General features: G+C 41.7%; 1 protein-coding gene across 2 annotated transcripts; it reads right to left on the bottom strand.

Annotated features, from left to right (window-relative positions):
* Nucleotides 1–175: 175 nt before the first annotated feature.
* prkaa2 (protein kinase, AMP-activated, alpha 2 catalytic subunit) lies at nt 176–13596 on the bottom strand. Of its 2 annotated transcripts, none has more exons than XM_032571632.1 (10): nt 13408–13596; nt 11552–11693; nt 10499–10592; nt 9259–9403; nt 7844–7931; nt 4738–4962; nt 3809–3971; nt 3215–3553; nt 2998–3124; nt 176–2453 (listed from the first exon to the last, which is right to left on the bottom strand). In XM_032571632.1, the coding sequence occupies exons 1-10, from the start codon at nt 13505–13507 to the stop codon at nt 2203–2205; spliced, it is 1674 nt and encodes a 557-aa protein (XP_032427523.1). In that variant the 5' UTR covers nt 13508–13596; the 3' UTR covers nt 176–2202. The 2 variants fall into 2 exon arrangements, with proteins under 2 accessions (XP_032427523.1, XP_032427524.1); XM_032571633.1 differs by lacking the exon at nt 13408–13596 and adding an exon at nt 11811–13394 and having other exon boundaries at nt 2203–2453.
* Between the last annotated feature and the right edge of the window lie 486 nt (nt 13597–14082).

Genomic DNA, 14082 nt, shown 5'->3' on the forward strand with positions numbered 1-14082 from the left:
GGATTCATGGGTAACATGCCACTGCAGCTGTAAAAGGTAGAGAGCTACACCTGTTGGTAAATACTGGTTATATGAGAACAGTTTGTATACATCCGACCTATCTCTTCTGTAGAACCCTCAGCGTCTTCCATAGATTTTGTGCACCATGTTTTTTTTTTCGGGCAGCAGTGCCGCGGGCCAATGCATATTTATAGACAGAATCTGTGTTATGAGGAGAGTCTGGGTTATACAGCTGCATGTATGTAGCAGGTGTGCAAGTAATAAAGGGTTTCAGGAGTGGATTAAAAAGTACAGCTCGCACTGTTTCAAAGAAAATGCTGCAGAAAGTCTTCGTTCCCTTTCAAACTGGACGGACTTTAGACCCAGTCCTGCGGTCCAGACTCAAACCCTTCAACATCATGTAGACGAGTGTTTTGAGGTAACATGTCACAGTTGTTCCAGCACTGGTAGATTTAGCGACAGGGGACGTTGCTCGCCACCCAGGGTGGCAGGCTAGGAGTGTGGTGTGGACGCACAAGAAAGGGGGAAAAAATGGCCAATGAGTTGCAGCCTGGATGATTTTTCTCCAGCGTTTGTGCATGTAGCTAATGATGATGGAGTTGGAATCTCATAGCTTATGATTGAGATAGGGGAAACCCTTACTGGTTTGGATGTTTTTCCAGTTAAAAGGTTAAAATAGGCTTACTGTAGACTGATCAAATAATTCTGCTTAGTTACATTAGACTGTAAAGATTCACCGTTGTGTGCCAATATTTTCTTTTTAAGGTGTAGTGTTTCTCCTGGGATGCACAATGTTTTGAAGTCTGAGATCATCGCACTGAAATTTAAAACAGCCTCAGGTGATTAAAAAGGTGGTTAAAGCTTCATTTAAAGAAGCACCTTTCAAACTAATTACAGCTCCACCACTCCGACGGTACTGAGAATCGCAAATCTGAAAGAATCCATTCAGTAACATCTGTGAGCGCTCCTGGAGAGTGGAGCAGTGAACTGCTGAGCCCAGTGACAAGAGTGAAAGTGCAGACGGGACAGCAAAGATGAACCAAACGGGGCAGACAGCAGCTCAGATGGCAACAGTACACAACAACATCAAGGTTGAATTGTTTTGACTCCAGCATCTCTGACCTTCCAGGCTTTAAATGTAAAACACATGACGAACTCTCCCTCTGGCCTTCGGCACACATCAGACTTTCACATAAACATTGCGTTGCATTCTTTTAAGGCATCTGTGGGCAGTTTTCTGTGGCTTCTGTTCTCCTGCGGCAGTAAGACACCATCTCACATGACACACACACACACACACACACACACACACACACAGAGTTGCTGATCTCCAGATTGACCGCCTCACTCCGATTCAAGTGTTTTAGTCACGGCTTGAAAAGTTAGCGCAAAGATGTTTGTAACCCTGAACCGTTCCAGAGCCACATCTGTTGTTATTCAGCTCAGCGCCAACTTCCTGGTGTCGCAGGCCTCCGTGTTTTTCTAAAATGAAATTCTGTTCAAGCGCCGCCGACAAGCAGAGCGGCAGCTTGCTTTATCAGAGCCTTTGAGTGTGCCGAGCGTCGGGTGAAATGACACGGGTGTGTGACGCGGTCAGATGGCGTGGGCGTGTGTGTGTACGAGTATGTGCGGCGCGGGGCAGTTTCAAGCAGAAAAATCAATGTAGCATCCAACTGTCTGCCGTGCTTTGTTAAATTATTCAACAATTCGTTCAGTGGAGATGTTTCGAATAAAACTAGTGTTTAAAAAAAGAAAATCTAAAAATAAATATGAATTTGATATCTAAATAATATTCTTTTTGGTATATACTTCGATCTACAATAAAATATAAATATACATTAATAACAAAACGCTTCTTGCATTATAAAACTTGAAATCTATGAAGTAATGTTCCTCCAGACACAGCTGTAATAGCGATCGGTAAGACAAGCGGCAGAACTGACCTCGGATCAGCGTCTGAGGCCAACTCAGCAGGATGTCCGGTCGTTACATGTTGACGCAGCTGATAAAGGACTGAGGGGATTTGTGACGGTAAACTAGACCTTTGCCGACTCTGATGTGATTCTGACCTCTCCCTTATTTAGATTTTTTTTCTCTGGCTTCCATAAGTTCTTTGATACATCTCGGACTTTGCAGCTATTAGCTCTAAAACACCCCCACCGACTTCCGGGTTAACAAGGCAGTTTGGGATTTAGCAGGTTCTCAGCGAGCCAGCGTGGTGATGAGACTGGCGCACATTTCGAAGAAGTCCATGGTGTGAGAGCCCTGACGCGCGGCGAGCAGTGGGGAGCTGCCGGACAGCGAGCCCGGCAGGGAGGAGCTGAGCTGGGGCAGGTCGATGGCGGGGCTGGCCGAGTCGATGCTCAGTCGGGGTCTGTGGAGGCCGGCGGTGGAGCCCGACCGCTGAGGGGTGGACGACCCAGATTTAAAGCCGACCGCCTCCATGATGTCGTCTGTGGGTGACGTCACGGCAGATCGACAATGCAGTAGCATTAGGTAACAGATCATTGAATTTCTATGAAACAAGCCTCAAAGTGTGTGAGCTAAAAGAGAAAGCACCTTGAATGGGTATTTCTGACTACACTTCATCTAATATATACAGTACAGATGTTTTTTTAAAAAAGGGCTCATTTATGTATAAACTGCCTCTTCTGATAAAATATTACAAAAAACCTGATAGTTGGTTTAATAAGGACAAGTCAAAGCATGATACTCTCTTGTGATGAACCAAAAAAAAAACCAGCTGCAAATAAAACTGAATGTGATCCATTTTTTTATCTAACTTCCACACCCAGAGCAGAGTGGTAAGAGGGGCAAAACGAAAAATTCCCCAAGCTCAGTTAGAGAACTCCAACACAGAGCAATATATTTGGGTCATCAAGTCTCAGTAACAACTATAGATGCTATCTATTTGACAATCAGTTGTTCAAAAGTTTTTTAAAAATTGATGCTGTCTGTAAATTTTGCATTTTGAGCAGAAATATGTTCACCACTTACCATCGATGCTCTTGAAGTCGAGGAGGTAGGATCTGTTGTCAACTTGGTAGAGCTGCAGGCTCATTTTCACCAGATTTCCCGTTACTGGATTCTTCCGGCGGACACGAAGATGATACGGGTTCACCACCTGCCAACCAGTAACCAAATGTAGACCTGCACTTTTAAGTTACGATTCTTTACCTTACAAAAAAAGAAAAAAAAAACAAAACACTGTTACCTTCCAGTCAAAGTTGAGTTGTTTCATGGCTCTGTACACCTCAGCCATGATGTCATACGGTCTGCTCTGACTCCTGATCCCCAGGTGCCATTTGGCTTTCTTCACAGCGAGCGGTTTGGGCCGGGTTGTGTTCAGGGCATCCAGAGGACAACGGGATTTGGGGCTGTCGGCCAGAAGCGGGGGCATCCTCTCTGGGTGGGGTTTGACGCCGGGGGGCAGCAGCATGCCTTCTTCTATGAAGGAGCCCTGCGGAGGACTGGAGGCCAGGTAGAACTCGCTGGCCTGGGTCATGATGCGTCGGTTGTCTATGATGAGGTGATAAGCTACTGCTAACTGATCCTACAAACACAGAGGTAGAATTGGAAATGAAATGTTTAGCTTTTTTTGAAAATCAGTTCAAATCAAAAAATCAGTCAAAATCATTTCAATTTATAGAATCCTGAAAGTTTCTAAATAATATATTGCACACGTTAAATATTTTCTGGTGTGAGGGAAGAGGATGCAGAGGATAGGACTAAATGATGGTCAGATGATTTGCTGTTTCGACCCATGAAGAAGAAGTTGTTGCGTATTTTCTGACATGGTTCTGGGTACCTGTGGATCGCCGCTGTAGAGACTGGAGACCACTTCAGACTCGGTGCATTCAAACTTCTCGCACACTTCCCTGACCGCCTCTTCGTCCAGCACGGTGGCATCGTACGATGGGTCCTCTGGGAACAGGTAGCCCGGCAGGTCCTTCTTAAACCACTCGTGTTCCCTGACGGAACAAAGAAAGGCCACGTGCAAAAGTAATAATTAATGTACAAGAGCTGCAAAAAAAATGTGTTTGGTGAAGGAATTTTCAGGTGACAAGATTCTCAACAGTCATTTGGAGATGTTTTTAGAGATCGAAGAGAGGCATGAGCTAAAATATCTTCCGACCTACAGCTTTTGGTAAACCTGTGGGATAAACTGAAGAGCAGCGTGCAAAAGAGAGGACACACTAATAATAGCGCATTTAACTACCAAAGACTATTTTACCAGCGCTAAAAAGAGAGCATGTGTAACACAGAGGCCAGATTAATCTACAGCAGAAAACCTAATCTGTGCCAAAAAAAAGTTTTGGTTTCTTCAGATTAGAAAGAAAAGATGAGAAGAGAGGAAAGATTAAAATCTCCAGACAAAGTGATTAAAGGTGGTAAGAGTTTTTATCCCCAAAGGAGAAAGTACCAGGCAGACGTGAATGCTTGATTGCCTCTCTTAGAGAGGTGTGTATTTCTATAGTGTTTGCATAAGTTTACCTAAAGGCATGTCATTACAATGTGTCAAAAGTGTTTTTTGTTTGGGTATTCAGTTTTGCCACCACAAGGGGAGGGGCAACATTATGCGCGACAGGTTTAAAGAGGTTGACGTGTTGTTTTCAACGTACACCGAGCCTGTTTGGTTCCCTACTGGGACCACACAGGCTTTGCAGCAAATCCTTGGGACTCAAAGCGGCTAAACAGCTGATTAAATTGGACTCGGAACACAGCGCGACTCGTTACCTGATGTCTTTGATGGTGGCTCTCTTAAGTGGATCCACCTGCAGCATGAGCATGAGCAGCGACGCCACGGAGCGGTTCAGGTGCTCGGGGATGTAGAAGACGCCTCCTCTGATCTTCTTGAACAGCGTGGGGACGTGCTCGTCGTCAAAGGGCAGAGTGCCACACAGCAGGGCGTACAGGATCACTCCGCAGCTCCAGATGTCCACCTCTGGGCCTGCGTACAGCCTGAAAGAGATAGGAACATGAATGAAAACGCTTTTCACTGTGTTCGTCTGCAAGACGTTTAGTAAAAGCTGCGATCATCTGCCACATTTCTCACTTCTAACAAAAACATATAGATGTTCTGCTGAAACACAACATACAGTTAGGGCCAGAAATATTTGGACAGTAACACAATTTTCGCGAGTTGGGCTCTGCATGCCACCGCATTGAATTTGAAATGAAACCTCTACAACAGAATTCAAGTGCAGATTGTAACGTTTAATTTAAAGGGTTGAACAAAAATATCTGATAGAAAATGTAGGAATTGTACACATTTCTTTACAAACACTCCACATTTTAGGAGCTCAAAAGTAATTGGACAAATAAACATAACCCAAACAAAATAGTTTTTTTTCAATATTTTGTTGCGAATCCTTTGGAGGCAATCACTGCCTTAAGTTTGGAACCCATGGACATCACCAAACGCTGGGTTTCCTCCTCCTTAATGCTTTGCCAGGCCTTTACAGCCGCAGCCTTCAGGTCTTGCTTGTTTGTGGGTCTTTCCGTCCGAAGTCTGGATTTGAGCAAGTGAAATGCATGCTCAATTGGGTTAAGATCTGGTGATTGACTTGGCCATTGCAGAATGTTCCACTTTTTTGCACTCATGAACTCCTGGGTAGCTTTGGCTGTATGCTTGGGGTCATTGTCCATCTGTACTGTGAAGCGCCGTCCGATCAACTTTGCAGCATTTGGCTGAATCTGGGCTGAAAGTATATCCTGGTACACTTCAGAATTCATCCGGCTACTCTTGTCTGCTGTTATGTCATCAATAAACACAAGTGACCCAGTGCCATTGAAAGCCATGCATGCCCATGCCATCACGTTGCCTCCACCATGTTTTACAGAGGATGTGGTGTGCTTTGGATCATGTGCCGTTCCCTTTCTTCTCCAAACTTTTTTCTTCCCATCATTCTGGTACAGGTTGATCTTTGTCTCATCTGTCCATAGAATACTTTTCCAGAACTGGGCTGGCTTCTTGAGGTGTTTTTCGGCAAATGTAACTCTGGCCTGTCTATTTTTGGAATTGATGAATGGTTTGCATCTAGATGTGAACCCTTTGTATTTACTTTCATGGAGTCTTCTCTTTACTGTTGACTTAGAGACAGATACACCTACTTCCCTGAGAGTGTTCTGGACTTCAGTTGATGTTGTGAACGGAATCTTCTTCACCAAAGAAAGTATGCGGCGATCATCCACCACCGTTGTCTTCCGTGGACGCCCAGGCCTTTTTGAGTTCCCAAGCTCACCAGTGAATTCCTTTTTTCTCAGAATGTACCCGACTGTTGATTTTGCTACTCCAAGCATGTCTGCTATCTCTCTGATGGATTTTTTCTTTTTTTTCAGCCTCAGGATGTTCTGCTTCACCTCAATTGAGAGTTCCTTTGACCGCATGTTGTCTGGTCACAGCAACAGCTTCCAAATGCAAAACCACACACCTGGAATCAACCCCAGACCTTTTAACTACTTAATTGATTACAGGTTAACGAGGGAGACGCCTTCTGAGTTAATTGCAGCCCTTAGAGTCCATTGTCCAATTACTTTTGGTCCCTTGAAAAAGAGGAGGCTATGCATTACAGAGCTATGATTCCTAAACCCTTTCTCCGATTTGGATGTGGAAACTCTCATATTGCAGCTGGGAGTGTGCACTTTCAGCCCATATTATATATATAATTGTATTTCTGAACATGTTTTTGTAAACAGCTAAAATAACAAAACTTGTGTCACTGTCCAAATATTTCTGGCCCTAACTGTATGCACACGTTGACACGTCCACATAAACACAAAGTTGTGTTGTTGTCCGAAGCTTCTAGCAGACTGACAGATTTCGGTTTTAGTCTCATCCAACTAGAGAATCTTCTTTAATGTGTGTCTGTGTTCCCAACATCGAATGTGGAAAAATTATTTACGCTGATATTAAATTACAGAGAGGGGAACTCCATTAACAGGGGAGAGCAAATGCACACCACACTTCTCCAGATTTTTTGCTGTGAAAATATAAAAATAAAATAACAATAGCAATTTCCTTCCTCTTCACAACGATGGATGACTTTGAATTTGACAGTCAGATAAAATCCCAGTAAACTAAACTTAGCCTATAATGTGACAATATGGATGTAAACTGCGAAATTAAGCTAAAAATGGCTTGAGATTAGATATAAAAACTTAATATCTTGCTATGAAACAAGTCACTCTGTAAGGTTGGACAGCCCCATTATTCACTGGTCTCTTTACGACAGTCTGGGAAAGTACTGGGCCACTCCTCATTTGTTTATCTTTCAGTTTGACAAAAACATGACATTGTTTCAAAGAGGTCTCAAAGAACCAAATCTTAACAGCGTTGAAATATTTTTCAATTTGTATTTTTCTCACAACAATGAGAGCTATTTTTTTTCCCATTTCTGGTTCTTCAAAACAATCCAACACTTTTTCCTTGGACAACAAGGCACCTTGTGATAAGAATAAAAGTAGGAAATTGACTTTTTTTATTGGTAAGGGCCTAATATTAGGCTTGACAATGATCAAATACTCTCTGACAATTCAGTATAAGAATAACTTGACTAAAAATCCAAAATGAACCTAGATAAAAGATCATTATTTTTATTGTGATCCAGAATGGGACAAAAGACAGCCAACACCAAAAGCAAAACTATTGGCTTCTCCTTTAGCAGGCAAGAATAGTAGAGGTTTGTAGATTTATATAAATCACTGCTTCTGCTTATTTCATTACGTCTATTTCTCAGGCAGTGTATAAAGACAGGATGGGTGACTAAGGTGTTTCCTGAAAGCCTAATACCTAATAACATCCATCTGAATTATTCATGTGATTACAAATCTAAGCACACACCTTCCTGAGATGACCTCTGGAGCTGCATAGTTGGGCGACCCACAGCTCGTTCGTAAGAACTCTCCGTCTGACATCATGTTTGAAAGTCCTGTAAGCCAATCAGAAGGCAAGCACACATTAACAACCGTCTTTTGTCGCTCTGACAGTAACAGGCAAGACCCAAAGAGCCCCCCGTGATCAAATTATTGCCTTTAATCCTTCGATACGGACAGGCTAAATTGAATATTGCCATGCAGCGAGGGCAGAGTTACACACTGTGGACACTGTGAGATCTTTATCCTCCTTCACCCACCAAGAGCCTAAGCTCTAAACACAAAGCTCTTCTAATTGGATGAGCCTCTCTCTGACTAACACAGCCTGTGCCAAACACCAAACATCAGACACGGTGCGATTTGCTGACCTTCACTTTATCTGTCCCTGAGCACTCCCTCTCTCTCTGCTCACCAGAGTCTCTTAGCTCGAAGCCAAAACACTTCTCCCGCTGTAACCCTCAAACCCCCCGCCGATTCCTTCCCTATCAGATGACACTGGGCCTCAAGGCTTCCTGCCAGACTTGATATGAGACCTGACCGTTGCTAAGGGACGTCTGGCTGCGCATGAGGACCCTCGCCTGTTTCAGAAAATATTTGCCTTCTTTCTTGGTCATATTGCATCAGCCATTGTGTCTTCAACCGGAAAAATGAATTCTCCGACAGGACTCTGACGACGTCCTTATTCTTATTTGAATGACTCAGTGCAAAACTACAGTAATGTAATTCAAGCTTAATTAAACTTTTACTTAGTATCTCCGACATATATTCTTCCTAAACCATTATGGAAGAGGGGTGTCCATACTTTTGGTTACTTAGGTTAATTTTTTTGATGGTCAAAAAAATGTATCTACTCAACAATAAACTAACTATGCAACACTTTAATTACACAAACAAAATAGTCAGATTTGTTGTTGGAAAGAGAAGTGTAAATTATTATAAATAAGTTATGATTTTTTTCATTGGTATGCAGGGTAATAATATATCTTATTAAAAGAAATTTGCACATTTTCTAGATTTAGAGTATTAAAAAACTAGAACAAAATGTAGTCCTTTCTGAGCTGTAACATCAAGATTTAGGTCACTCTTTGTGAATGCTTGCTTTAGCAAAGTTTAATAAATTAATTAAAAGAACATTTGAGGGCAGCAAAGTCAAGTTTTGAGTAAAAGTCGGTAGATAAGATTTGGTTCTTACAAGCAAATGCAAAAAATGTGGTTATTTAAAGACAAATAATTGGTGCTCTCGCTAACTTTTTCTATCGTAAACTTTTTACTTTGTCTGTGACAACTTTGCCCTAACTAAAAATAGAACATTTCTACGTACATCAAACACCAGGGCGAACTTTGGATGCCCCTGCTTTATGATGTATTTCTATGGGATCTTACCAAAGTCGGCAATCTTGGCGTTTTTGTTGGCGTCGAGCAGGACGTTCTCGGGTTTGAGGTCTCTGTGGACCACCATGTGCCTGTGACAGTAGTCCACAGCTGAGATGATCTGCTGGAAAAGACGGCAAGCTTCTGAATCCTCCACCTAAGGGACACGGCGGGAATTAAAATGCATCAGACGACGTGAGGCAATTCGGCTTGATTTTCTGTTTTTCTTTTCATCTAAGGTTTCGTGTTAGACGTGAGAACTGAGAGAATAACTCCACAAATTCTTGTCTGATCTTGTGGCTGTATTCCAAGACTTATTCGTAAACAGACTGAAAGTGTTGCCATGCAAATAGTTAAAGCTGCATTAGTTGCTTGCTGGCCCTGGGGGTGGGGGGCAGTGCATTAGATGTGATAAACATCAACATGACATCACCTTACTATTCTGAGAAATGTGAAAAATTGCCTTTTTGTTAGAAATCAACAAGAAAATTGGCCATTGATCAAAATCAGTCTGTTTTCCCCTCATCAACTCTAGTTACGCTCAAATACTCAACAATCTACTTTTAGGAAAATTCCTAACAGAATTATGTAGTGAAGTGAAACACAGTCAAAACACACTTCAGTTTACAAGTACATACAAAAACCATATTTTAGAATGGATATCAATCTGAAGAGTAGTAGTTTATCCTGGACCTAATTGCTCTGTAGCAATTATAACTGTTGCATTTAAGTTGTTGTTTTTGTCAGATATGAGTCACAGAAGAGGTATTAAAAGCAACTGTGCAACATAAACCGATAGAAAAGGCTAATCAGCTCCTCTCTCCATATAGTCAATATTTTCAAAGAATACATTTTTGGATTTCTATGGTAAAATATTTGTCCAGTTTTAAAAAGTAAAAAAAAAAAAGAAATCAGGTAAGAGTAACAAAGAGCTAGATAAAATGCTAATGGAATATAATTAGATAGAACATAGTTTCCTGAAATTTATAAATATATGACAGGAATTATGTTGCATCTATATGAGCTGAGTTTGAAGATGCAGACTTATTACAAAAACTGGAGTCCAGTTCACGAAAATCTGGTTTTGCCTGAGTCACTGACTTATTCTTCATATGTATTTTTAGATCAATTTAACAGAACTGTTGTAAAGTAAACTATTTAACCCACTTCAGAAATCTCCTGCGTAATTTAACCTAGTAATTATGAATATTAATCTATACGTTAGAGCAGTTGACAGAAAATAATGTTTTACCCTTCCGTTTTTGCAGATGTAGTCAAACAGCTCGCCTCCAGACACATACTCCATGACCATGAAGAAATCTGTTGGTGTACTTATTACCTGGTAGCTGGAACAAGAACACGGTGTGTTAAAATGAGCTCACTCCAATTTGAATCACATCTTTGCCTCTCAACTCTGTTTATAAGTAGAGAATTTGTGCCCAACTTGACTGAGAACACAAGATAACAGCAAAGCCCGACTGGTGCAGGTAATCCTTTCATAAAGGTCGGGTTTATTACACCGCAAGATCAATCTCATAAATTGCTGCTGTGGGGAGATTCTGCACTTCATCACAATCTACTTCACTCCTGTTAGTGGAGCGCTACAGACCCAGTACCGTGGGGGGAAGAAATCCAAACTAAATCTCATTCCTTTCCCCTCTATGTAAACATGCAAAGCTTTAATGAAGTCACGTTAATAAAATCACTGTGATCCCAACATCTGGAATGTGTTGGGTCGTCCACCTTGCTTTGGTCTGCTTGTTGTTGTGTAGAAGATGCTGGAAATATACGCCTCTGTCTAAGTCACACAGCTTTCCCGGAAAAGACCTGAGCACTCACATATCTGTCACCACCAAACAGCGTGGAAGTGTGGACTAAACCCGACTCTCACCTTAAAATAACACAGAAATTGTTGGGTGATGGAAGAAAAAACCCGAATGGTTTGTAAGTGAGGATTTCAAGAAACCTCTACCACCTTAAGCAGAGATTTGAAGTGGAAAAGGGGAGTAGATTACTTCACATAGGCCCACGCATGGGGGCTTGTGTGTGTTTAAGAAAGAGGTAATGTTATTATCATTGTGTGTTCTGACTCGTGGGAACCCTGTAGGCATGACCCATACAGAACCGCGATAGTAAACACGCAGGAACAAGAGAGCCCTGCCACCATAAACAGGCAACACAACATAGCACAATACCCGCATTAAGCGCAGCCGGTTATAGAGTGCCGATAAGTTTGAAGCCAGCTGCTTGTCAGCAGAGAGGCTCTCACACTCACCAGAGGAGTGTGTTGTCACTCTAAACTTACAGCTTGATGATGTGCGGGTGTCTGAACAGTTTGAGGTTCTGGATCTCCCGCTTGATTTTCCCCACCACATCGAGACTGCGGATCTTCTGTCTGTTGAGGATCTTCACGGCGACTTTGTGGCCCGTTAATTGATGTTGTCCGACTGCAACAGCAAAAAACACAAGCAGGGCGTCGGTTTCATAAATATGTGGAGAATTAAGCACAGAGTGTTGTGGGCTTCACAACATGAGATCATTTTTGAAACTGCAACTGTGTAAACCTTTTGAGCTCAATGGCACTGTTGATGTGGGAAATAGGCTCACCACCCAGGGCGGCATCAAGTCAGGAGTGGCACAAACAAAAAGATATGAAATGGGTTGAAACCTGCATTCTATTTCTTTAAAACAGAATGTACTTTTTTCTCCTTTTTTGCATAATGAATACTTATACAAGATTAAATATCAGTATACAAAAAACTAGTTTAACCTGCTTTTGAATAATTGAAGATAATAAAGACCTGAATGCTGACTGGAGAAAAAAAAGATTATGGAGATATCAGCGACAGATTAAATCCAATCAGACCTCATTTTACCTGCGTGGAAAGGCAGTTTTATTTATTTTTTTAAATAGCCAATGGGACTTAAAGTTGTTTCAAATAAAAGGGTAAATAATTCACCTAAGTTGAGGCAAATGTTTTTGTTTTTCCCAAGATGTAGAAAGCTCAAGAAATCCATTCTTCTATGACTTCATAATTCAGTTGAGTAAAGATAATATACATTTAGCAGACTAAAACTAAAATTACAAGACAATTAAATTGTGAATAAAACCATACTATGTTTTATTCAGACAACTAAAAGTAAATTAAAATTTGAATCAATGCAATGACTACAGGAAGGCTTCAGTGATTTTTTTTTTAATACGTTTTGGCTCTTATTTTTCCTGCCTTTGTTGAGGGGTGTCGGACTTTTCTGTCAGAAACGGTGAATTGATCATATTATTGCAACTGTCAACCTTTTATTTTTATGTTGTATTTATTTATTTTTAGCTGTCGACGCTTACCTATAGAGATGAAACAGATAATACATTTATAAAACATTAAATGCAATTAACTTATTTTTTTTGAACAATTGTTCTAATTCGGCATTAAAATATCTATTTACAAATCCTTTTTTATGATTTGCTTGCTGTTATATAAAAGGTATAAATAGCAGCTGAAGGTGAGTTAGCTTAAAACATAACTTAAGCTACACTCTCAGCAAACAGGCAGGGTGAAAGAGCTCACAAGGTCATTGTGAGAGCACCAAAACTAGCCAAGAGAAGATAAATACCCAGCAATGTGCTTTTGAAGCACAACTCAGTGAATGGCTTTCTTGCCTTGACAATAAAAGCTAACCCGGTGTAAACATACTGAACTACAACCCGGTGCACGGCTACCTTAAAATCCGTTAACTACATTTTTAGGCTTACGACCAAACTTCACGGTTCATGCGTCTTTCATAGTCCTGATTAAAAATCCCCACCGCAACACAAAGGCTCCTCTTTTTTTTAAAACACAACAATGTAAAGGTGTGAACATTTGGGTTTTGAATCTCTGCTCCCCTTCGCGTTATTACACCTGCCACCGCTGATAACTGGACCTACAGAGAGGTTCTTCGGTGAAAGAATTTGACTTTGAAGCGGTCGAATTCGCAGGCGACCTCTACGCAAAAATCCAGTCGCAGTCCGCCTCTAAAGACGTAGAGTTACGCTGACTGCGTACTGTCAAGTTCAACGCGGTACGCTACGACAGGAGGCAGGGCCACTGACATTAACTACTCCGACTGACAGCCGCAAATGCACACATTTATGTTTGACGTGACACGAAAACATGACTTAACTCTTTACTTTCCCGAACGTCCCCACTCCGAGCGTGTCGCCGAGGATGTAATGGCCGATCTTTACCCTGCCTTCGTGTTTCTGTTGCTGCCGCTCTGCCATCTTCTCCGTTACCGACAGCTGGGCTCGCGCGATGCGCTGCGCTGCGGTGGGTGTGCTTCTTGTCTGCTGTCTGTGGGGCAGCACGGAGGGGCGGGGACAATTCTGACTCCTCTCACCTCGAGGAATCACCGACGACTTGAACCCGCTGCTGCTGAGATGAATGGAAATGCTAGAAACAAGCATCCATCCCCAAGCAAAAATAGTGCAATCCATTCCCTCCAGAAGGTCGTCTCATTATCAGATAGAAACCGTCTCAGTACAGCTGTTCCGTGAAAACTTTAGAATCAAAGCGAACACGTCCTTATTGGAACATGGTGGCGGCAGCATTATGCTATGCTATGGGGATGTTTTTGTTCAACAGGGACATGGAAGATGTTCATAGTTGGTGGGAATGCAAAAAAACTGCAACAATCAAAAGAGGAGGAACCAATTTAGTCAGAGCACACGTGCTGACAAAGTCTTATTTTCAAAGTCTGGACTAAATGACTCGTCAACTTGATAAAGTTATAAGAAAATATGTTTTTAGTTGTCTCTCTTAGACTTTATACTGACTGAATGTATTACAGCACAAAGTC

This window comes from Xiphophorus hellerii, chromosome 9 (genome assembly GCF_003331165.1).
Source record: "Xiphophorus hellerii strain 12219 chromosome 9, Xiphophorus_hellerii-4.1, whole genome shotgun sequence".
Taxonomy (NCBI): Eukaryota; Metazoa; Chordata; class Actinopteri; order Cyprinodontiformes; family Poeciliidae; genus Xiphophorus; species Xiphophorus hellerii.